Source organism: Tetrao urogallus (assembly GCF_951394365.1).
Source record: "Tetrao urogallus genome assembly, chromosome: 4".
Classification (NCBI taxonomy): domain Eukaryota; kingdom Metazoa; phylum Chordata; class Aves; order Galliformes; family Phasianidae; genus Tetrao; species Tetrao urogallus.
The window spans coordinates 14264360-14287974 of NC_136817.1; the positions used below are offsets into that span (position 1 = coordinate 14264360).

The 23615-nt window shown below is 40.9% G+C and overlaps 1 protein-coding gene across 1 annotated transcript in view; it reads left to right on the top strand.

Annotated features, from left to right (window-relative positions):
* Positions 1-613: 613 nt before the first annotated feature.
* The window catches only part of FHDC1 (FH2 domain containing 1), a gene marked incomplete at both ends in the record, with an annotated part of 28154 nt that continues 5152 nt past the window's right edge, over positions 614-23615 (top strand). The window contains 9 exons of the mRNA XM_079535075.1: positions 614-1054; positions 6622-6683; positions 7303-7405; positions 15803-15888; positions 15972-16072; positions 18627-18697; positions 18802-18909; positions 19787-19857; positions 22174-22291. Coding sequence (XP_079391201.1) covers positions 614-1054; positions 6622-6683; positions 7303-7405; positions 15803-15888; positions 15972-16072; positions 18627-18697; positions 18802-18909; positions 19787-19857; positions 22174-22291 — 1161 coding nt within the window. The remainder of the gene's footprint in view (positions 1055-6621; positions 6684-7302; positions 7406-15802; positions 15889-15971; positions 16073-18626; positions 18698-18801; positions 18910-19786; positions 19858-22173; positions 22292-23615) is intronic.

Consider the following 23615-nt stretch of genomic DNA (forward strand, 5'->3'; position numbering starts at 1 on the left):
AGCTTCTTGTTTTGATTTATTTCATTTTTTAGTAAATACCCAAATGTTTCTGAGAATGTTTTTGTAAAACATTCTTTGTTAGTCTGCGTATGAAAAACGGTCATTTTTCTCTGAAAGGTGTAAGGAAAGTGAAGCTGACAGGTGCAGCTTGTCAGGATTGTACCTTTTACTAAAGTTGGATTCTTACTTGAGAGTTCACTGCCATCGGCAGTATCTTTGTTTGGTAGGTGGCAGTGTGAGAAAACCGCTCAGAACGGTTGTAATTCCTGTTCTGCTGCTTTGAGAGGGAACCTCATCGAGAGATGCAAAACCCTTACTAGCTGTGGAAAACTCCGGTGCTGGGCAGTTCTCTCCCTGCTTACTGCACTTGCTCTGGTAACCTGGGTGCTGAAATCAGCAATGAGGGGCAGCTTTGTCAAGCTGGTGGCTATCATGCCTGAATTGCGCTGTGTTTTCGGTGTGGGGGGCAGCATGCAGTCACTGACCCGAGTTGCCTGTCTGTTGCTGCAGGCTGTGAAGATGCTCCACCAGCAGAGTAGCGCGTGAAGCAGCGTGACCCATGCTCCAGGCAGCCCCGCGGAAGTAGCGCTCTCTCCTCCCGGAGAGGCCTAACATGCATGTTATGAATTGTCTCTCCCTGGCCAATGACAAGGAGAATGGAGCTCTCTCGGTGGCGGCAGGATTGATGAGTGAGGACCCGCCGGCCGCCTCCCCACCACCCCCGCCGCCATGCCCCCCAGCAGAGGCACCCCCTGCTCCACCGCTGCCCCCACCGCCCCCCCCGCTGCCAGGGCCCAGCCTGCCTCTGCACCCACAGCTGACCAACGGGCATGATGGTCACAGCAGGAAGAAACGGATGAGGAGTTTCTTCTGGAAAACCATCCCTGAGGAACAAGTCCGGGGCAAAACCAATATCTGGACGATTGCTGCGAGGCCACAGTACCAGATCGACACCAAGACGATCGAGGAGCTCTTTGGGCAGCAGGAGGAAACCAAGCCACCAGACCCGAGGAGCCGGTCATTAAAAGCTTCGTTTAAAGAGACTAAAGAGGAGGTAAGAACCAAAGAAAAATCTCTTTTGCACAGTGATGTATGTAACACCATATCTGGTGTGAATTCCGTCTGGCCTTTCTGTTGTAGTTCGTTCTTAATGCAAATGTGCTGTGGTTTGAAGGGAAGGGGGACAACAGGGAGGATCAGCTCTGCTCTTGGTGGCACAGATCTGTTTTTCAGAGTGCTAACTGCTTTTTTTTATTGTAACGGTGTAAGTGCTGCTGTTCTGGCCTCCTGTTTAAGTATATGGAAATGAAAGGAGCCGAAGGCGCTTTATTTAATTTTTTTGGAGAGCTCTTGAGCTTTTGGTGTGAAATGTGTGTGTTGCAGTCTTTCTCTTTAGCTCTTCATAGAGTCCTTAAGGCTGGAAAAGACCTCTTAGATCATTTAGTCCAACCCTCAACCCGTCACCGTCATGCCCACTAACCATGTCCCTCAGTGCCACAGATGGCACTTCCACAATGGCTGTTGCACTGTCAAATGCAAAAGTATGAGGCAGGAGGGAGAAGAATCCAATGGCAAGGATTAGTGTTATGTGTACTGTATATGTCAAGAGGGGAAGTACCAAAATGACAACAAGGAAATTAAATTTAATGCAGTGGTTAAGGGAATTTGCTATCTAATTGGGATAATTGTAAAGTTTCAACTTTCATAAATGTAGCCTTCCTGCTAGTGAATGCATCTACTTATTGCATCTACTGTGCTTTTTTAGGATTCAGAAGTAACCTTGACTTTGCAGTATTACCAGAAGACTCCTTTGTGGTCTGGTAGGGAGGGCTGCATTCCCAATGCTTGCTGTTCAAACCCTCCACAGTGTGCTGAGAAGTGACTTTTCTAGCACCCAAATCCTGACTTAGGGGCAGCCTCTTTGTGTAGGCTGAGCCGGATTGTCTTGAGTGATCTTTCTGCAAAGTAACTGGGGGATAGAAATGTAGATTTAATCACAGATGTGTGTCTCTATGCATGTTTGCTCATAAACGAAGAACAGAGGGCACAGGGTTAATAGGCATGACTGTTTTTAGTGAAAAAATAGGGCCTGCAAGCGGATGGTATCTTGCAGAATTTGGAAGATGGCAAAATAATCAGTGAGGGTCAGCTGAGAACTTGGTGTGCTGATGGTGTTCCTGTTGTACACAGATTGTAATAGGAGATTTAAGCAGGCATGTATACTGCAACCCTGACATCAGGAAGAGGTAATTGAGGCCATCACCAGAGGTAGTCATTAGCCTGCGTGCGGTGCTTGAGATGTGTGCATCTTGGAGTCAGACTGCAGTGAGTGGACTTCCTGCACTGCATGTGGATGCACATCCATCCATGCGTGCTTGCTGTGAAGCACCTGCCCCCATCCAGGGCTGACGTGTGCTGAAGATCTATATTAGAAATGATAATAAATTTCATTAACTGAACGTGGCCTCTGGTGTACAGTAGGTGGAGGCAGAGAAGACCCTACTGTGCTCCGGAACTCGTGTACAGCTTGAAGCTGGGGGTTCCTTGGAGGGAATTAGAGGAAAAAATTAAAGGTCTTCAGAATATATGCTTTCCAAGGTAGGGCCCCATGGAGCCAGACCTCTGCCTTGTTACAAATTAATGCTTTTCTGCACGCATCCAGAGCTGATGCAGTGGACCCAGGCATGCCTGTGGCTTGATGCCTGCCTGGCCCATTGCAGGGCTGCTGCTGGCAGATGGCAGGCAGTGAGGCAGTGGATTTGCCTCTCGGCGCTGATTGCGCTGCTGAAGTGACAAAGTGCTCAGCTCCCTTGTCGAGCATGCCACAACAGCATGTCTGACAGTGATGAGCAATGCCTCGAGTGTTAATGGGCTTTGCAGTGCTAGCAGCTTAGTAAGAAGGGAAGGAGATAATCCCGAAGAGCCATGTGTCACTGCAAGTGTGGAAGAACAGCTATGCAACTGCTTGCGTGTTACTGCAGCCATCGTTCAGCACCGCTATGGAGGTTGGAGCAGACCTTGTGATTTCTGTCATCTGGCAGTGCTACGGTGGTGACCCTGGGCTCACTGGGAAGCTGCAAAGGAGCTGAGGTGCATGTGGCATCAGTGTGATCTTGTGGGCAGAGCATTAAAGTAGGAGGTGGTGGTTCTGCTCTGGGTCGTGTCACTAGCCTGACAAGGGAAGGTGGGGAAGGTGTTGATGGAAGCACCTCTCATCATACTGTGTAAAACACCGTTGATTTTAGAGAGTGCTTTATGGTCTAGCAACGAAAAATGTTCTTCAGAGATCAAGAGGGGATGTCTTTAAACTAAAAGAGGGGAGGATTAGATTAAATGTTAGGAGAAAGTTCATCAGAGGACGCGAGGCCCTGACACAGCCGCCCAGGGAAGCTGTGGTGCTCTATTGCTGGAGGCGCTTAAGGCTATTCTGGATGGGACCTGAGCTGGTGGGGGGCAGTCCTGCCCATGGCAGGGGTTGGGGCTGGGTGTGCTTTGAGGTCCTTTTGAACCCAAGCCATTCTGCGATTAGTTAGTTGCTGTAGTATGTCAACAGCAAATTTTCACATGCCTAACTTGAAGAATTCTTGGTTCCAAACCTGAAGAAAATCTGTCCAGCATGATGCACCTGTGCATGGGCAGAGCCTTTGCTCCCCTGACTCCTTGCTCTCTGTATAGCAGTGTCCCTTCAGTGGGAGCAGCGAAGATGGACTCTGCAGCCAGTGCTGAGGGTTCCCCTGGAGACAGAAGGGAAATGGGTTTTGTGCCTCCTGCAGAAAAGTCATACAATTGTGGGCAGTTCTGGAAGAAGCCTTCTCTTACCCTTACGGAACTGCATGTCCTTTTAGTTCCTGACTCCCCGGTGCTTTACACGGGCAGATGAGGTACCTAGTTCAGGTTTTGGAATCTCAGTTCTGGAGGCTCACTACTAAACATCATCATTATAACAGAAGCCTCTTTGAGATTTGAGACCAACTCCTCCAACACACGCTTTCCTTTCCATAAACAAGCCTTCCCCAAACCCTTAGGAGATTAATTAACATGTTTCCCTAAGAGCTTAATTTGCCCCTATGGTTTCACATAATTTGAGTCTGAAAAACAGGGGTTGTAGAATTATGTTTACACACCAACTGCAAATTACTTTCCCCACGGTTGGGAGCAGTGCAGCACCTGCTTTCCCAGGCTGCAGCCATCCTGGCAGCGGGGGGCAGGAGGGCTGGTGGCCACCCAGCGAGCTGCACTGCCCTGTGCCAGCCCTCAGCTCCAGTTCCTCATCTGCGTGCTGCCTTTGGTCATCCTCGGGCCCTCTGTGAACTGGTCTGCTGCTTGGTACCATGCTGTCGGGGATTTTTGTTTGTTTTCTACTGGAACATTTTTCTGCTATTTCAGTGTGATTTGGTGGCTTGCAGAAGTGTCCAGTGAGCTGCAGAGCCTGGGTGCTGGCACCAGCACTGAAGGTGTGTATGAGTAGACTTTCTCAGAAGCTAAGGTCATGTTTGAAGGTTAAAAAGCACTTGGGAGGAAACAACGTGCAGGCAGCTTTCTGCAAGGACAAATTGAAATGGAAGTTCGGTGGGGAAGCTTCTGAATCTGATAGGTAGCATGGTGCTGTGGAACATGAGGTGGAAAGTGCTGTGCTTTTGTGCACGGATAGGAGCATGTATTTATGATGTACCTGCTGAGTCCCCCTTCACATTGTCCTCACATTCCCATCTGGATACTTATGGAAGACAGCAGAGTAATGTCAGCTTTTTCAAACTTTTGTTAATCTTAAAGCGGACAGCAAGTAAGGAATGACTGAAAAGTGAGCCGTACACTTACTGATTGTGTGCTTGAAATAGAAAGTATGAAAATCTAGAGTACACACCCAGAGCAAAAAGGTCCTTGTACTTACAGTAAAGACAGTTCTGACATGTTGTGCTGATAAGGCAGATTTAGCTGTATATCTTATAATCTGTTCTTTATCTTCAAGGGAAGACATGAAAAAGTTCTCTAGTTTGATTTGAGGTCGTCCCGTACACCAGAGCAGTGCCATGGAAAGCAGGAGTTTTCCCAGGAAATGGTTAGCGTGGTGGTTAGTGACTGCAAGTATGTACAGAAGGTTAATTCTGAATTTGCTTTAAGAGCAAAAACCGAGCCCAAAGCTAAAATGACGGTGGCAGAACTTGCAGGCTTAAACTAGTACCGGGAAATCAGAGCATTTGCAGTGAGTGGAGCAATTAGAGGCTGGGGGTGCAGAGGTCACTGAGAGGTCTCTGCATTTGAAAGAAGATTAGAATACTGTGAGGGAAGAGATAGCTGAACCTGCCCTATGTAAGGGGCTTTCCTTAATGATCTGGGGGCCTCAGCTCCCAAGATAAGAAGAGAGTAAACCACAATCTGTCCTCTTATCTTTGCAAATGCTAAAATTGAAGGATTTCAGGCTGGCAGTTAGCTAATTGAAACTGTTCTAGTAGGAATTATCTAATGGAATACTCTCGTGTTTCTTCTGTTCTCCAGTCTTTACCAGTTTCAAAAGAGAGGAAATTGCAACATTTTGGAAAACTTTTGAATTAGGTTCATTTACTTGCAGCACCTAAGGAGGCTGTCTCCTAGAGTTACGCTGTAGTACGTTGGGGATAGCACATGAACCATACCTACATTTTCACTAACCAGCTGACTGTGGGCTGGTTCAGTTCCTTGTCAATGCCAGCTTTTCATTTACCGACGTATTTCCAAGCGTTACCCTGTCACGGAGGTCAAAGCACCTTTCTGCTTGTCAAAACCTCAAACATCACGTGAGCCCACCAACAGTCTTGAACATCTTTGTGTACTGCGTTGATTTATTGTAGCAGTCGGGTGGTACTGTCAACATGTAACAGTGCTCTTGTCCTCCTAAACCTCACGATTTTTGTAGCTGTTGCCACAAAATAACTCTGACTGTGTTAACCTTAAGGACGTGATTCTTTAAAAGTGCCTTTCGTCTCAGGTTTTCACATGCATGCTGTTAGAGTAAGAAGAAGTCTTTTTCTCTGGTGAATCATCAGTGTGAAGGAAGGCTGCTATTTTATTGTGGTCTCCTGGTTTCATTTTGGATAATGCACATAGATTTGAATGTCATCTGTCTGAGGTTTTGATTTGGGGTTGAATGATTGATTTTTCTGTTTGCTCAACATGACTGTTGATGTGAATTAAATCAGGGCTGTGTAGAGAAAGTCCATCCTTATATTTGTTGCATAACTCCTGAAATACACGCATTTGGGGGTGTGATGCCAGCTGACTGCACGACCTTCAAATTCAGTACAACATACTGCCTGATGAGCAACGTTTCATAGGTACAACGTTATGAAATAAGGAATTGGTTTTGCTTTGTAATGAAACAGAATTTGATTCCTTTCTTCTATAAGTGTTATGTTTTTACACTTAGCTTGAAAAAAGGCACTGTGGGTGGGCAATCAATTTCCCAGGTAAAAAAAACTGGTTCTGTAATACGTGGTCTTTGTTGCTTAGAAATCACTCTGTAGTCATTTTGCTTATGATTTGATGATAACCATGTGCAATTATCTGTTGCATTTTAAGGAATGACACCTGCATTGTATGCTCTTCTCTTAGGTATTGGTTGATGAATCTCTTTCTCTCTCTCAGGTTTCCATTTTGGATGCAAAACGAAGTATGAACATTGGGATATTTCTCAAACAATTCAAAAAGTAAGATTTGGGTTTTTTTCCTTGGTGCAAGTGCAAACTAATCTCTGTAGTTGTCATCAAATGTAGAGTATACCGTGCTCTGTTCTTACAGAGTTAGCAGCTCTGTAAGAGTTGTCATAAGTGACTACATCTTGAATTTGTGTGCTAATGTGTTTAGCTTTGAGTGCCATTATCATTTAGCCCCAGACATCCAGATTTTGTTTTTGTTAACCAGTTGAAGTGAGTTTTCAGGTGCAGTTCAATGAATCCCACATATATCATGTAATACTGCATGAAAGCTTCTTTTCATTGCCTTTATTTCATTATAAAGAGTTAATAAAAAAGGGTTTTGTCCTGGTTTCAACTGGGACAGGGTTAAAAGAGAGGTGAGGATTTTTTTTTTTTTTTTTTTTTTTTTTTTGAGTAAGTTGTTTCAATGCTATCTTTATTCACTGTTGTTACCCTCTTGTAAAGGCATTGCTGAAAGCAGTGTTAGAATAATACTACTGTGAACACCATTACTGATAACCTCATTATAATCCCTTTGAGTAGCACAGGCATGGGTTGTTTTTTTTTTCAATTTATGTGACTATTTGCCCTACGAGTGTTAGAAATGTGAGTACTCCGTTGTTTTTTCCAGGTCTGCTGAATCCATCATTGAAGATATTTATCATGGAAGAAGTGAGCCCTACGCTTCTGAATTGCTGAATGAGTTCCTTAAATTATTACCAGAAGCAGAGGAGGTAAATGATAGTTTTGCATGGAGCTTATTTTCATTGCAGAATGCTATTGCCTGGCATTCCAACATGAAGTGTTTTATTTTGATGTAAAGTTACCTTGAGTTCAGGTGTAGGAAACCACCAAGCGCTGAGGTTTGATCTGTGTTTTACACTTGGTATGGAAGTTGCAACATAGTTGTTCCCTTCACATCTAGTAACTTCTCCTACCTTTGAGGCACTGCTTAAAGAAAGTATTTTTGTTTCTCTGATGTCCCTTGGGAGTTTGTGTCCCTTAAATATTTTACCAAGAGTTGGAATGCTCCTGGGTGCAGAGTAGAAAACTCAGAATCAAAGTATATCCTAATGCAAACAAATTAAGCTTTACTTCTTTGGCATCTGCCTTATGGTTCCCTGTTGCATATGAGCAGCCCTCTGCTGTTCTCTCTTCTGGTTTGCTGCTTGTTTGGTGCATATGGGATCTCTTGACTCCTGGGCCTGGATCATCGGGTTCCAACAAGTGCAGAAAGGCTTCTCTGTGCAGCAGCCATAGAACTTGCAAACATTGCTCTGTGCTCCAAGGGAGACCTGGTAGCAGACGCAGAATCACCAGCAGCGCGTTCTGCTCTGTCCCTAGGCCATGATACCGCGCAGATACAGGTGCTGCTTTCTCCCCTCCCGGTCCCACCCTTCAAGCCCATTCAGATGACTAAGGAGGTGAAGCCCTGCTTAATGATGCACAGTTCCTTGTCTGTTCATGTATTTACACTGACCCATTAGTACGTACTCGAGAGAAATGTATACCACAGATTTGAGAAAATTAACATTAGAATTGCTTGTTTGCTTCGCATCAAAGCAGTGACTGAAACCCGGGAAATTGCTAGTTAACATCCACTCATAGATCAACCTCAATGCACGCACACTTTACCACTTCAAGGTCATACAGTCCAAGCGGTGTTTCCCCTGTGCAGCAGCAAAGCTCAGATCCAGTCTGACACACAGAAACTGTCTAGTGTATTGCCTTAAATTGAGCTGTTTTTGCAAGGAATCTCATAAGAAAGAAAAATAAGCGTTACGTTGTTCTCTTAACGGGTTTTTGTTTTTGTTTTTCTTAAAGTTGGAGGGTGTCAGCAAGTACAAAAGTAATCTGAAAAAAAGAATGGAAGTGATTTTGGGAGTTCAAACTGTTCACCCTTTCCTCTTTGTTTGAATTTCAGTGCATATTCCTATGTTTAAACAGTTTATTTTCTTCCTCTTAAAGAGGCAGGCAGAGGAAAACAGTGGAGCTTAAGAGAAAGTGACTCCTAGTTAACTGTGTTCTGAGCAAAATAGACTGAAATGAAGGTATATTTCATTCTTTTCCTCTTTCTTGTCTAGAGTTGGTTAATATTTTCACACAAGTAGAAAACGTTTTGAAGAGCATGCTCCAATGCGATGTAGGTGTTGTATTTCCTATCACGCAATTTGACAACAAGCCTACCCATCAAGATAGTCCAGAGCACTTAAGAAATGCTTTTATGGAGACATTTGATGAATGAATAGAAGAGATTTTGTGGTGTAGGGGAGTATGAGAAATCACAGGGCATTAAGTGTTAGATTTATTGCTGTTCTCAAGGGAAGGCTGAGAAGAATTTTGTTCCCTGTGTGCAAATATTTGTATTGTATGTCATTAGTTCCATGCTTTAGAGATCTCTTCGCTCACTGTCAGGAAAAGGAAAGACCCCTTTCCCCACTGTTATTCTCCCTTTAATTGTTTCACTGGGAGCTTTCACTGCGTTGTGGAAAGCTCTGTGAAGCACCACAGCTAGAGCTGGGGCAGGGCAGGGAGATGTCATGTGATGGACTATTGCTGCTGTTGGAATGGAAAGGTGTTTCAGTGCCTTCATGTCCTCATAATGCAGTTTCTTGAAGAGTAAGTGGGCCCTGTAACTCATTTGCTACTTCTGGATCCTGGAATTTTAGTGTAGTCAGTTAAAAAAAAATCCTTCTCTTTAGATGCCTTAGAGCTTTTGTTGTTTGTCTTGTTGGGTTTTTTTGTGTTTTTTTTTTTTTTTTCTTCTAAATTTATTTTCATTGTTCTCCTTGCATGCTTCCTTCTTTTTTGTGAGTTTATTATCTGCTTCCTAATCTGAATCCTGGAATATTTATGCCCTGAAATATTTTTTCATGGTTTTTTAAGGGGAAGGCATCAGAATGGTACATACAAGGAAATAATCCCAAATCACTCGAGATATTAGATGAAGGGATGCTATTTGTTCTGGTGTTCCCTATCTGGTTTAATAGTTCACCAATTCTTTTCAATCTAGTGGTCCACATGACAGCTTTGGCACAGCACTGTCATTGGCGTGTCCTGCAGAGCGTTGCACCTGTACTCAGCCAGGTGTCTCTGGGATTACCCCTGAATACTTCCCATTCTTTTACAGACCTGCTCTATTGTTGTAGGAGTTAAGAATTACTACGAGCAGAGCCTAGGCAGACAGATAGCTTTTATTCATTTACCAGTTCTAAACCTGTCTTGGTATGACTATGGGTGTCCTTCTGCAATTCCCCTTTGCATACTCATTTCAGCAGCTCAGCTATTTAAGTCACGTTTCCCAGCAGCACAGTTGTCTTGCAGGTTGGAATGAGGTCCAAGTACCCTCTGCCAGGCATATGCTCCACCCTGATAGCAGTGTGTTTGGAGCTGTCTTCTTTCTTTTATATGTTACTATAAACCTTTGGTCTGACAAAGTGAAAGCAGAGAGGGAGGAGCACCATTCCTGGTCATAGCTGGAGGCAGGGCAGCTCTGGACGGCTCATTCCTACATTTTGACCAACAGCTTTTGTAGTTTATCTAGTGTGGATAAACACAGCTTTATACTCTAATCTTATCTTATCTGGAAGTGTTATGCTATGAAGTCACATTACCTCAATGTTATCCCAGTCACTGGTTTGGCGTACGCGACCCATTTTATACCATTTCAGTCCATATTATCTTACCTGGCAGAGGCATTCCAGTGTCTTTGAAATGAAACAGCATTCTGAAAATGGGAGCTAAACACCCAGGCAAACAAATAGCCTTACCCTCTGTTGTCTTTAAGATTATTCTTTTTGCAGAATTGTACTGTGGCAACTCTTTACATGTAGAAATGGGTGTCAGTACCAGGAATTTTCTGCTCTTTTCTTAGCTATGAAAACTGTTGGAATGGTTGTGTAAGTGGCAAATGGAGGCTCTTTGCTGGTTGTCTTTGTCCATTATTAAAATATTGGCGGTGCTGTGAAGCCCTTCTGTCATACTGAAAATGCTGAGGAATTTTCAAATGTTTAATTTGAAAAGCTTGACAAGTTCTTGAAGCTGGCAAACCCAGATCTTGCTACAGGGTTCCATTCCATGTTCTGTTTGGGGCTGTGAATGGCACCAGAGCAGCCATAGTAGAGTGGCTAAAAAAATAGACCAAGGAGAGGTCTAAATGTTTCTTGATATGCTCGCTGTTATTGCGAGCCTTGTTAGAAATCCTGCTGTTTGTGCCTTACCATGATTAGCAGTTTTGTAAGAGGAGGAAATGTCTATTTGGAATCTTCTCTACTTAACCCCTTTTCCAGCACTTACTGTTTTCCAAGGAGCCTATGTCATAGCTGAAGCAACAGCCTTCTCTGATATGTTACTTCTGAATAGATTCCTAGATATGTCTTTTAATTGCCTCCTGTCAGAACAGCTGACAGCTGTCACTTACTGGCATCCTTTCCAAAGCAGAGAAGCTTTTAGCTTCTTTTATTTGCACATCATTGCACTGTTCAGCAGGCCCAGACTGGAAAAAATTGAGGGAGTCCAGTGTTTAATAAGCTAGAATAGCCAGAATTTGTGTTTTAAATATCCAGTGTGTTATACTGCTGATGAGCTCACCCATAATGCACGCCCAGGTTATCAACTCCTCCTTCACAGTGTTTCAAGTCTGTCCTTTGCTCTTACATTCTGTTTTAAAACCCAAGTCATCTGTCACCTGCTCTACTGGGCTGGTTTCTGTCTGTCAGCTCTACGCTTTTCGTGCCATGTTTGTATAATAACTGTCTCCTCCTTCTTTATTCAGCCAGTGGTGTACATGGCTAGCCATCCTTCAGATTTTTCATTCCTTCTTCCTTTTTTCACCTTTTTTCACTACAGGTTTTTTTCAGTTCGTTTTTACCATTAGCTGAGAGAGGCGTGCCACTACCTGGGCATAAGCCTTGTGGTATCTCACTACCTAATACATTAGCTGCTTTTGCACGTGCCCTTGTGTTTTAATTTCTCAGTGATTCATTCTTGAGTTTTGGTGTTTTTCACTTACGTTTTTCTCTAGTGCCCATGGGTATTTGCAATCACATGGAAGTAATACAAAACAAAACATAAAAGTCATCGCACTCAAAGCCAACAACAAGGAACATGTTTACTTCTCAGGACCATTGCGCTTGCCTTTGTTTATTTTTAATATGGGGAATTATTCTCTTATTTTGTTGACATGTGGGGAGATACTTATTTACGGGCTGATATGGGGATGAGTTTTGTGCTAGCTTATATTCTTCTTCAGAGATAGTGGGTCTCTGGTTAGCAGTGCAACGTACCTGTTTTGTGCCTCAAAGTTAAATCCTGCTGCTTGTGAGTACTGCTGGTAACCAAAAAATGTCTGAGAACTTGAGGGGCAGGAGCGCAGTAGCTTTTCTATCTGTGAGGAATGATGAGACATTTGCAATGGACATATTTACTCCAATTACAAATCAATTAAAAGGTCAGGCTTTCAGTGTTTCATAACTGCTTTTAGAATGAGGCAAATTACTTACGTGAGAAACCTCCTGTATCTAAAATCTGACTTAATGTGCACGAGCATGCATGGACAGTGCGAATGCTTATTCCATATACAAATATAATGAAAAAAAATAAATTAGTAGCTCTTTGCCCAATTTAAGTAATACAGAGATGAGCATACGATATAATTAAGCTGTCCTGCATGTGTGCATTATGCCGCTGTATCTTGTTACGTGGTTGCTACTGTTGTGGAAAAAATTTTGTTATGCTTGGTGAGAGGAGGTCAAGGCTAGAAAAGTATGAGTTATTCATTGTAACTTTAAAATAAACCACATTTTTTTTTAAGCTCTTTTGTGTTCTTGCACTAATTATAAACCTGTTTTATCTTTTAACATGATTAATGACAACATTGTTGTCAATACCCATAGTTTCTTAGCACTTCCTAGTCGTGGTTGGTATCCCACTTGTGGGAGCCATTGGGCAATCTTGGTTCTCTTTAAGAAGAACTAGACAACAGGTCTGCAGAGAGAAGAGGCAGCCCCTGTGGGCTTCTGTGCAGCCTCCCTTGGCAGATGAAGGGCAGCTATCCAAAGCCCATTTGAGTCATTTTTAGCTTTGGGGTTCAAGAAGTTGTTTGTTCAGTTTTAGGTAGAGTCAGTTAAGTCAAGTAACTGTTTATTTTCTGCTTCCTGACGGAAGAGGTGGAAGAACTGATCTTTTTTGATTGTGAAATCTATAGTAGGGAGGAAATGCACGCAAATGATAGAATGAGAAGAAGTGGCCTTCAGTTGTGTACCAGGGAAGGTTCAGGTTGGATATTAGAAAACATTTCTTCTCAGAACAGTGAGACGCTGGCACAGGCTGCCTGGGCAGGTGGGGGAGTCACCCAGAGGTGTTCAAACCATGTGGATGTGGCACTGAGGGACATGGTTAATGGGTATGGTGGGGATGGGTTGGTGGCTGGACTAAGTGATCTTAGTGATCTTTTCCAACCTTAATGATTCTGAAAAAGTTTTCCTACCTGACCTTAACCATTCCCCTAAGTTTTTAGAGTTTTAAGATGGAGTTAACATAGGATTCAGTCTCACATCCAGACGATTTAAATGCAAGAAATCACCTCACTCATCTGCCTTTTTTATTGTTATTATTTATTTTATTTTATTTTTATTCTGATCAGAAAGCAGCTGAGTTAATGTCTTTCATTTTGCTTCTATCAGCAAATTCCTCTGGGTGGATTCATTCATATCTCTCCAGTCATTTTTCCTACTATGGGTTGATAGAAAGTGAATTTCATCCAGTGTCCATAAAACGCTTCAATGTTCAAATCTCAGGAAACAAAGTTCACGCTGCACCATTAACATTTCACGTAGATAACATTGGTGGCTACTTATTGTCAAAAGAAAGTACTGGCAAAATGTAAATGTATTACAGGCAGCATGAGTAAGTTAATATTTATTAATTTATTAATCTCAGGACTTTTTTTTTTTTTTTTTTTTTTTTTTTTTTTTACTTCTTGTGCATTTAAATCTTAAAATTATACCTTTCTATAAATGACTGTGGTTACCTGATCTTGATCTTGGTGATTTGCGGGTGGTGTTGTACTTCTTTTCTCTTTTCCTCTTAAAACCTAAATGCTTGTGTCATCTTAAGGCAAACTTTTGTTTTTGCAACGTCTTCAATTAAAGTTAGATAACTTGCAGATTTTGTTGTTTAACAGGTAGACCACTGTTTTCTGGGAAGGTTAAAGAACCACCCGTGCAAAGCTCAAGATATCTACTATTTCTCCTCCACCACTTCATAATGGAGGGAAAAAGTGTTTGTCTTGTTTCTTGCGTATTTTAACACCTTAGAAATATCAAGGATGTCAGGTCTGGTCTTTCCTGTTTTTCGTTGTCAGGCTTCTTGAGTGCCTCTGTTAATTAGGGCTTTTCTCAGGCCTCAAATAAATGGCATGCAGTTTATCTTTAGAAGGAGCTTTTGTCTGAGTATCTTGAGTTAAATGGCAGGTAAGGAAATCAAGTTAGATAGCCTGAATAAAAATAGCTCTTTTGATTAGAATTCTCCTTTTCTGTCACTAGTGGGTTTCTTTTCTTAATTTGTTTTAAAGTATGAAAAAGAAGTTTTATTGTTCCAGATCCAATTTCCAATGTTCGTCTTCTCTTTACTAATACGCTCTCAAAAATTCTAGTATTTGTATGGTATGGAAAAAGAATATACGTGAAGCAGGACAAAGTGATTTAAAAATCCTTTTATTCTGTTATTCCAGAACTCATCTTAAATTTCTGATTTAGTATAGCATGTTCTCCTCCATTTTATTTATATATGTAACTTATATATATATAAAGTTATGAAGTTAATATATAACTTATTTATTTATTTTGAATTTTTAACACCATGAAAACAGAAAAAATAAGTGATTAATTTGGAACCTGATGTTTAAAAGAACTCGTTGGTATCTGGCTAAATCTGAGCAGCTTGGAAACTATTGATGTCCTGATGTAGTGTTCCTGAATATGCTGTACCTGAATGTGCTTCCTCAAACTGTAGCCCATCTGGGTGGGCCTTAGGTGTAACACTGTAAAGGGGAAGTATGGTGAGCTAATGTGTAGATCAGTGGAAATGTGTAACTGACAGTGGATGTGAAGTTGGTTAGATGAAGAAATGGCATAACTGTGAGTGAGCTCTGCTTTTGGATGTGATTGCTGTGTTGGGAAATGTGGAAGAAATCCCAGTTATACTTAAATATATGTGCATATATATTCCATTTCTTCAGTATAAACAAATACTAAGTACGTGGGCAGATGAGTGGCTTGTAGATCATGCAAATATATGGATTTTCGTGGAGCTGGGGGGGAAGATTGGCAAAATGAATGCACTGATATTTCCTTAACATGTAAATGTTCTTCTCAAAGCACTGACCACAAAGAACTTCAAAATGCATCCTTGCATTTCTTGTTAAATTATTTCGTGGGAATGAAAAAAAAAAACCAAACCCAAAAAACTCAAGAGCATGAAGTTTTACCCTTTAAGGGAGTTTTAGACGAGATGGTTGAATCAGGTATCTGGGAGACAGCTGCACTGTGCCGAAGAGACTTAGTCTGTCCTTTGCTGAAAATGCTGAACACGGTTTGCTTTAAAATACACCCAATACTTTAGGTTATGCCCAAGTGTATATCATAGTTGTTGGAGAATTGAGAATCATTTTTCAGATCATCACTTAAGCAGCTGTTTTCTGACAGAACAAAAATTCAGCTAGAGAATGGCAAATGGACCAGTGAGACAGAAAAGAGCCAACTTTCTTGGGGACATTGGCAAACAGGGTGTTCTAAACGTAGTGAAGAGGCTAATCATTCTTTTTTACACTGAGTGAATATGAGTATGGAGGAATAGCTGGGGACGTGGATGAGTGACAGAGTGATGGCACCAGGTTTATTCCATCAGATTATTTACCTAGGTATTTAGGAGGAGAGTGATGTTATTGGTTTTATTTTTTTTCTGATTACCATGTGTGCAAATTACAGGACTTTGGGCAATGAAATCATTGAGCACACTCTCTCAACTCTTGCTAAATTTACTGTTTTTCTGGGTGTTTCCTTCCAGAATCAAGTTAATCTTGATCTTCCATAAGACTTTTTGCTAGTGGTTTTTTTTTTTTTCTTTTCCAGGTGAAGAAATTAAAAGCCTTTGATGGAGATGTATCAAAACTATCTCAAGCTGATTCCTTCATGTATTTACTAATCCAGGTGCCAAAGTAAGGAGATCCTAGGTTTATTTTGTTCATTATGTATTCTCTTTTGGCTGTCAGTTCTAAACCTCTTTGTTTGTGTACTCCAGCTATGCTCTTAGGATTGAAGCCATGGTGTTAGAGAGGGAGTTCTCACCCTCCTGTGCTTCTCTACAGGATGACATGAAAATTATAAGACAGGCAACAAAAGGTAATTAAGCATGTTGGGACACGTATAATACTCTTGTTTTTGTTAGCATGTTAATTAGTCTGCATTATGAAGACGAGAGCTTGAATTTCAGGTACCTTGGCTATTAAAAAGAAGCTAACTCCCCTCTGACAAACGCCATCAGGGTGTGCCTGGTGAATCTTTGCTTCCAAAATAAAAAGTCTGGAGACCTTGGACTCACTAGTTCGTGACCAAAGATACTAACAGTGTATCTCGTACCAACAGAACCTAAAGTGTCCATGACTAAAGTAGGGCAAGCCATTGTCTTTTGACTGCAGTTTGCTCATTCATGCATCACTGACACTGTGGCTGACTCCAGTCGTTACTCTTCTTTGCTCACATTCAGAGATGTACAGTGAAAATCACTGTATAATTTTGAAATTTCTCTATATGCAGTTGCCTTTTGAGATTGCAGTATTGATGAGCTAAAAACCTTTTTTGTTGAATTCATGTTCTCTGCATTTCACAAGCTTTGAAATGTTCCAACTGGTTATTCCTAAATTAATCTGGTGTCTTGTACTCTGCATGATAATTACTCATTTCTTAATTTTGTTTATTATTAATACTAACCTTTTCAGACACCGTGAGTTACCTATTTGTCTTTTTCCTCAGTATGAAAGTCCTGCTTCCTGCTGGTAAATTCAGTGATATTATCTAAACTACTTCTAGTTGGGCAGAAAGGCACAGTAGTAAAAATAATTCAACTATGAGCACTAGTGCTTAGGGTAGTCATTTCTAGTGATGGAAAAGGGGAAAAAATTGTTGTGTTCTTCCCAACAGCGAGGATTGGACTGGTCCTCCTGTCTCAGGAAAGCATCCCTTACCTTAAGCTGAGGTTTGAGTTTGACCTTTTATTGGGAGCTCATTGAAATTGTTGTACTTTGTTTTGAGCAACAAACACATGTGATGGAATATGTTGTGCATTAAAGCAGCCGCACCCTATTGTCCTTCATGTCCTTCACCCAGGACATTTGGGAACTGATGAATTCATTCCCTCCAGACGAGACACTTTGGTCTCCTACTCCTTCATCAGGCCAGTCATGCAAATCAGACTGAGCTTCCCTGTTTTGAGTCCACTCGAACTCGTGTGCACTTTTCCATTTGGTCTTTGCACTTCAGGGTTTGTTGATAGCCTGAAGTTGTTTAGGAATTCTGCCTACTTTTCTATTCCTATCTGCCAGGTTTCTTTCCTTGTAATTAAGCTGAGAGAACATTTACTTAAATTCTAACGCTGATAATCACTCAGGGTTAAAATGGTCTAAATAGCTTGGTGGATTCTCATCTAGCCTGCAAATGGATGCGTCCCCTAATGACACTGAGTAGGTTCTCACTATGCAGAGTCTTTAGATATTGCTTTCTCTTATTTACCTTATGAAATTTGGTGTTCCCTTTTGTATTCTCTCTTTCTTCTCCCTTGCTCTCTTACCTCTATGTTGTTAGATCAAAGACTGTGTAATTAGTTACATGTTTTTAGCCTGCTAATACTGAAATCCAAAGATACAAGGGCTGTCTGCCTCCAAAATGATGGTGTACTATGTTAAGCAGTTAAATGTGGGGTAAAGGAGTTGTAAAATGTGAACTTTGTGGTGAAATACTTCTTTAAAATGTTTAAACTGTAATCAAGAGGATTCTATGTTCTATTATGTTAATCAGTGTAAAACATATTTATTACATTAAAAACAGCTTACATTATTTTTCTTGCTATACAGTGACTTATGAATTTGCAGGTACTTAGTTTACTGTGCCATTTGTGTAATGCTCATTTGTTAACTCTGAACAGTTTTGGATTTCTGTATCTTATTTCTAAGGTACTGCCCTCAGCAGGTGTTCCTATGTGCAGATGAAGAAGTGTATGAATTCAGATAGAGCAGTACTGTGCATTTTGCAAAAAGGGCATGTGTGCAGAGCAGGCTTCTGATGGAGAACCTTTAAGTGCCAGTTTTATTCCATTTGGCTTTCCTTCACACTGAATAGAACTTTGTGCTGAATCATCTTTGATGCCACTAAAGTGAAATAAATGTCACTCCAAGTTGGTTATCATATAGAAATAAAGTGGTGATTCATAGTGGCAGTGGGGTGGTACGTCTTGAAAACTTAAACATTGCCTGGCGTCTTTTGAGACCTGATGGCTGAGTTTCCTAAGAGGAATAATGGTTCCTAGCCCAATCCTGACAGATGGCAAACAGACCCTGCGAGGTGCAGAACATTTGCCTTGCACTAATTTTAGTAGGAGGTAAGGGTACTTGCATAAGATACTTTGCGCATTGCAGGATTAGACCCCAAATGTTTTGTGAGCTGCCATGGGTTGCCTTGGAAATACTACACTTGCAGAGCTGAAGTCTGAACACGTACATGAGGTTTGCCAGCTGTGACTGAGACTCTGAATTATAGAGTATATTTTTTTTCCCAATTTTCAGTTCACTGTAGTATCCTGTTAAAATAAAAATCCTCATCTTTGAAAGCTTGAAGAGTTTGGCAACTCTGCACGTATTTCTAAACAAACAATTGTTAGACAGCAATTTTCTATTCCTTACAGAGCTAATGACTTGTGAGGAGCTGCATTCCATACTGCACTTGGTCCTTCAGGCTGGGAATATTATGAACGCGGTAAGTGACATCCAGAATGTGGACGGCTGATTGACCAGACTTCCTTGTTAGTGTTGCAGTCCATTTATTTCACACACCGCAACTGTTTGCTCATTTCTTTTTAGGGAGGGTATGCTGGCAATGCTGTTGGATTTAAGCTGTCATCACTGCTCAAGCTGGCGGATACAAAAGCCAACAAACCTGGGATGAGTCTGCTGCATTTTGTTGCGCTGGTATATATGAAAACTATTTTGTTGGTATAAGTAACTGATACAAATCTGGAGCCATAGATAATCAGGAACAGAAGGAGCCATGTGTCTCCATAAAGTGGCTTACGACTTGGATTTAAATGTTTGCTTTTCAACCACAAAATTCACTGTTTTCTCTATGTCTGGCCATCCTATCCATGGGAAATCCGTAGCAAACTTGAGGTGTTAATCTCATGTAGAATCTTACCTTTGTCTAACTTCATCACTGTGGTAGTTCTCTTACTGTCCTGAATTTTTATACTGTAGATGTGGCTTCTTATTCTTCTTGCTGAATCATTTCAGCAGCATATTTCCTTGTTGTTGTTTGTTGTTTTTTTCCACCCTTGATGACTAACAAGTACTTTTAAAGCTGCTGTGACCTTTTTTTAAATTTGTTTTCAGCTATTTTTTCTTATTTTTAAACTTCCTGATTTTAAAATTTAAATGTTTCTATATGTGACTTGGCTTAACTGTATACAAACTGATTTAAGAGATTGCTAGTTGGGTAACAATGGAGCATTAACCGATGTTTGTATCTCCTCAAACAATGGCCATCAGTAAATTGTCCTTTCTCTAGCATTCCCTATCAGTATAGGTGTCTTTTGTGTTCAGTGGTAGAAGCTGCTATTGCTGTGCATTGCAAAATGGAATTGTTGTTTGTTTCTAGTTCTGATCCTCGTCTTTCTTTAAAGAAGTATTTTCTGCTGAATTGTGTTAGGATTGAGCTGGAAGAAAGAGCACGGAGAGAAACCTTTAAGTACGCTCCCAGAGGCTTTAGAACTGCTGGACTTCTAGGTGTTTCTTTGTGGCAATGGAATGTTAATAGCTTGTGTATGTTTTGGCTTTGTTCTGTTTGTTTCAGGAAGCCCAGAAGAAAGATGCTGCCCTTCTCAACTTTTCAGAGAAAATTAGGGATGTTCATGAGGCTGCCAGGTAAGTCAAAAGAAACCTGAAAACTTATGGTTAAACTGTGACTTGGAACTCTGATTCGTGCAGCAATTAGGTTTATTCAAAAAAGTCTTGGTACAAAACCTGAGATCTTTACAAATGTTTACAGTAGCTTTGAGGGCTTCATTTCCATTTGCTAGCAGAAGTATGCCTGCAATGTGCCTTCGGGTATAAGGTTTTTTTCTGACGTGATCTCCGTAGGTGTTTTGCAGTTTTGTCTCTGTCAAATAACGCGTGCGTATATGCTGCTTTTAAGAGATCAGAATTATGCTTTTCTTTTTTTTTTTTTTTTTTTTCCTTAAAACAACTTTTGTCTGTCTCTGAGCAGTCTACAGCATTCTTGCAAGTCTGGTTTCTGATATAGGTGCTGGCCTTGGCTTTTTTTAGATATTTTATATTTGGTTTGCTTCTCTGTTTCAGTCTTGGGTGGAAAATCTGAAAGGTTTGGGGGCTCTGCAAGTTCGCATCATTGTCTTTAGCTGCATAATGTTAATCTAATTCATACCTAGATAACTGTACTTGCTTTTGTGAGACGTTGTGATCTAAAGCACAAAACTGGAAGCTAGTGATCCTGGAGTTCTGTTCCCAGTTCACTACTTCCTTACTACTTGACATTTGGGCACTCTATTTACATTGTTGTCTGAACTGTAAAATTGCTCCAATCTCTCACATCTGATGAAAAATTAAGTCATGTCTGCAAAGAACTCTGAAATCTTCTGAGGAAAGGAGTGGCCATGCAGTTAATCAGAAAATTTTTGATGGACCACCTGTGTGGCTCTCTGCCATCCAACCCACACACCTTCTTGGCAGTCTGCCCTATTGCTTGCTGAGGAATGTAGCTTCCCTCAGTATTCAAGCCCCCTGGAAAACTGCAGGGGAGTAGACAGAATCTGAAAATTGGTGGTACTTTTCTAGCCATTTTGTTCTTTGATCCCATTTGTTAATGTTGAAAATATTCTGTTGTAACTCATGAAGAAATCTTTTCGGGGGATGCATTCTACAGGAAAATTGAACAAAAAAAAATGTGTGTCTTACAATTGGGTGTGAGGAAGATCTTTCTTTATCAGAGAGACAGCTGTCGTGTATAAATTGCTCGTAAATCCTTCCAATCAGACTGTGTTAAAACAACCACCATTATGTACGTCTTTTTTTTTTATCTTGCCTTTCAACCCTGTAGTCCTTTATCCGCCTTCTAAAGCAGAATTGTCTACGCCTTTTCTCATTTGCAAAAACACATAAGATTTTCCCAGCACAGAGTGCTTACCTGAAGTACGCAGAAAAATACTCCGGCATTCTATTTATTTATGCGTGCTGTCACCATGCTCTCACCGTGTGTGCTTCAGTTGGTCGGCTGCGTATTTTCAGCTTCACTGTTTTAAGTGCTGTTGATTGAAAGTAGTTAGGAATGCATGTGCAGTTGTTGTTTTTTTTAACCATTCTGGAAACAGTAATGCATCAGCTGATAGACAAAGCTCAATTCTCCTGTGAAAGAAATGCCATAGGTTTAGAAGTGTTGATCCTCAAAATGACTGAGAGATTTGGGTTTGAGTTCTCATCATATGGAAAACAAGTCTCCCAGGGTACAGCTCAGATTACATCGGATGAGAAGCTCTTTCTTGTGGCCTTAGATTTGAGTTACCTGTGCCCAAAAACAGAAGCAGCTCTGCTGCTGGTATGTGGTAGAAAGATGAAACGTTACAACTACCGGGCAGAGATCGTGGGCTGTGTTGCCCATGTCTTCTTAGTGTGTCTTCTAAGTGACAACTTAGAAGAAAGTAATGTGCAATTTCATGATGCCAAATGCCGTTGCCAAAATGGGAGCCCCGGTTGGCAGTGTGACTCCTTGTTGCACTAGCTTTGGCACTGAAATGGTCATATAGTCAGATGGACTAAGGAAATGACCCATCTGGAAGGAAATGTATTTATGCTTTTATCGGATTAATCTTCTGTGCTCAGTATGATACGACCGCCATCTAGAAAATGAGTGAGTGCCCAGGGAGAGAAAAAAGAACACTTGGCAGAGTGGCATTGCCCTTTCAGGAAGTATAGCTGGGTAGGACTGGCTGGAATTAATTGTGAAACCACACCCCATGGGAATCTTTTTAAGTTGCAAATAAGAAGAAATGCGCTTATCTCTCTCCTAACTTTGGATTTATACTTTAGAAAGATATTCTGAACAGGTAGGTCTTGTTTGAAAGCCAGGTTGCACTTCATGTTGAGCATCAATTTTGAAGCGTATTGTGCCTAACCTAAGGGCAACTCCTCCTCCTCAATAAGCATTCTCTGTATATGCATTTTTAGGTTATCCATTGATAACGTAGAAGCAGAGCTCCACTCACTCTCTTTCAAGACAAGATCTGTTAAAGACAGCATCCAACGAGACCCAAAACTCTATTATCAGATGGAAAGCTTTCTGCAGGTTTGTAGGTTACCCGTGTTGATGTTTTACTGTCATCTGAATATAGGAGCATTCCTCAGCTCAAAGTAATTTGTGTGGACATGTCAATAAACAGAAGCATTGTTTTAATATGTCTACCATATCAGTGGTACAAAAGTGTTCCAACTACATGGTGTTTGTGAAGTAAGAGAGTTGGAAGGATTGTGTTTTTGCTGGGAGGGGTATGGAGTGTACGTTGCCCAAGGCTTGTTGGGCAAGTGTGTTAAATGCCTGACAAAGATCAGTAGTTAAAATATAAGACAATTTGGGTTGGTCTCTACTTCTGTTCTTAACTTGCAGATATTTTGGGCAGCTGTGATGTTAAGCTGGACCATGTGAGTTTTTACTGAGAATATTTAATTGAAGAGGGATTCTTAGAAGCTTGAATGCTAAAAAAGCCTGTTTTCTGTACTAATTTACCCGTCGCACAGAGTGTATTATTCTAAGCCATACCATCACTGCTTGGTAGATTCTGCTTTTCTTTTTCAGTATCTCAATAACTTCATAGATATGAATGTATATGGTGCTTAACTTTGAAGCAAAGTTTTAGGTATTTTCCAAATATGTGGTGATGCCCGGAGAAATATGCATTACATTTCAATTAAATGATTTTTGTTTCATGCTATAGAAAATTATTACAAGTTTAAAAAAAAAAAGAGAGAGAGAGAAAGACAGATATTGATCTGGAACTTAACCCACCCTGATTCTCAACTTGCAAGTATAGTTAATAGTGTAGTTTTTCAGATGTGCAGGTGATGAAGAAAGAGGCGGGTTAAGATTGAAATAGCTGTCCTCATTCACTCTGAATCATTGGCTTAAATCCATTGCGCCCAGACTCTTTAATGTTATGTTCTGACATGTTCGGCTTTTTTATTTTCGTTTTTAATTTAATAGCTGGTTTTATGTAACACTACAACCTTGTTTAGGCCACATTCCAAAAAATGTTGTGAAAAAAAAATATCTTTTTATAAATGCATACCTTACATAAAGACTTCCAGTTTTTGTTTTCAAATTATAAGTCATAACCAAGCTGATTAAAAGTCAGCTTTCATTATCTCATCCTCATGAATAAATTACTGAAATATGTGGGAGGAACTTATTTTCTATGTATGCTCTTGTCAATTGTCCAGTTTATTTTCAATCCATTCTTTTTTTTCACTAAATGCTAACCAGTCAGATTTGTTCCTACCCGACCAGCATAATTTACCAAGTAACTTCCTGGCAGCAAGTTGTCTTAAGTAGTCACTCGTGCCTCCAGCTGCCTTCTCACAATCCAGTGCTGCAGCATGAAAAATCTTTAGGACGT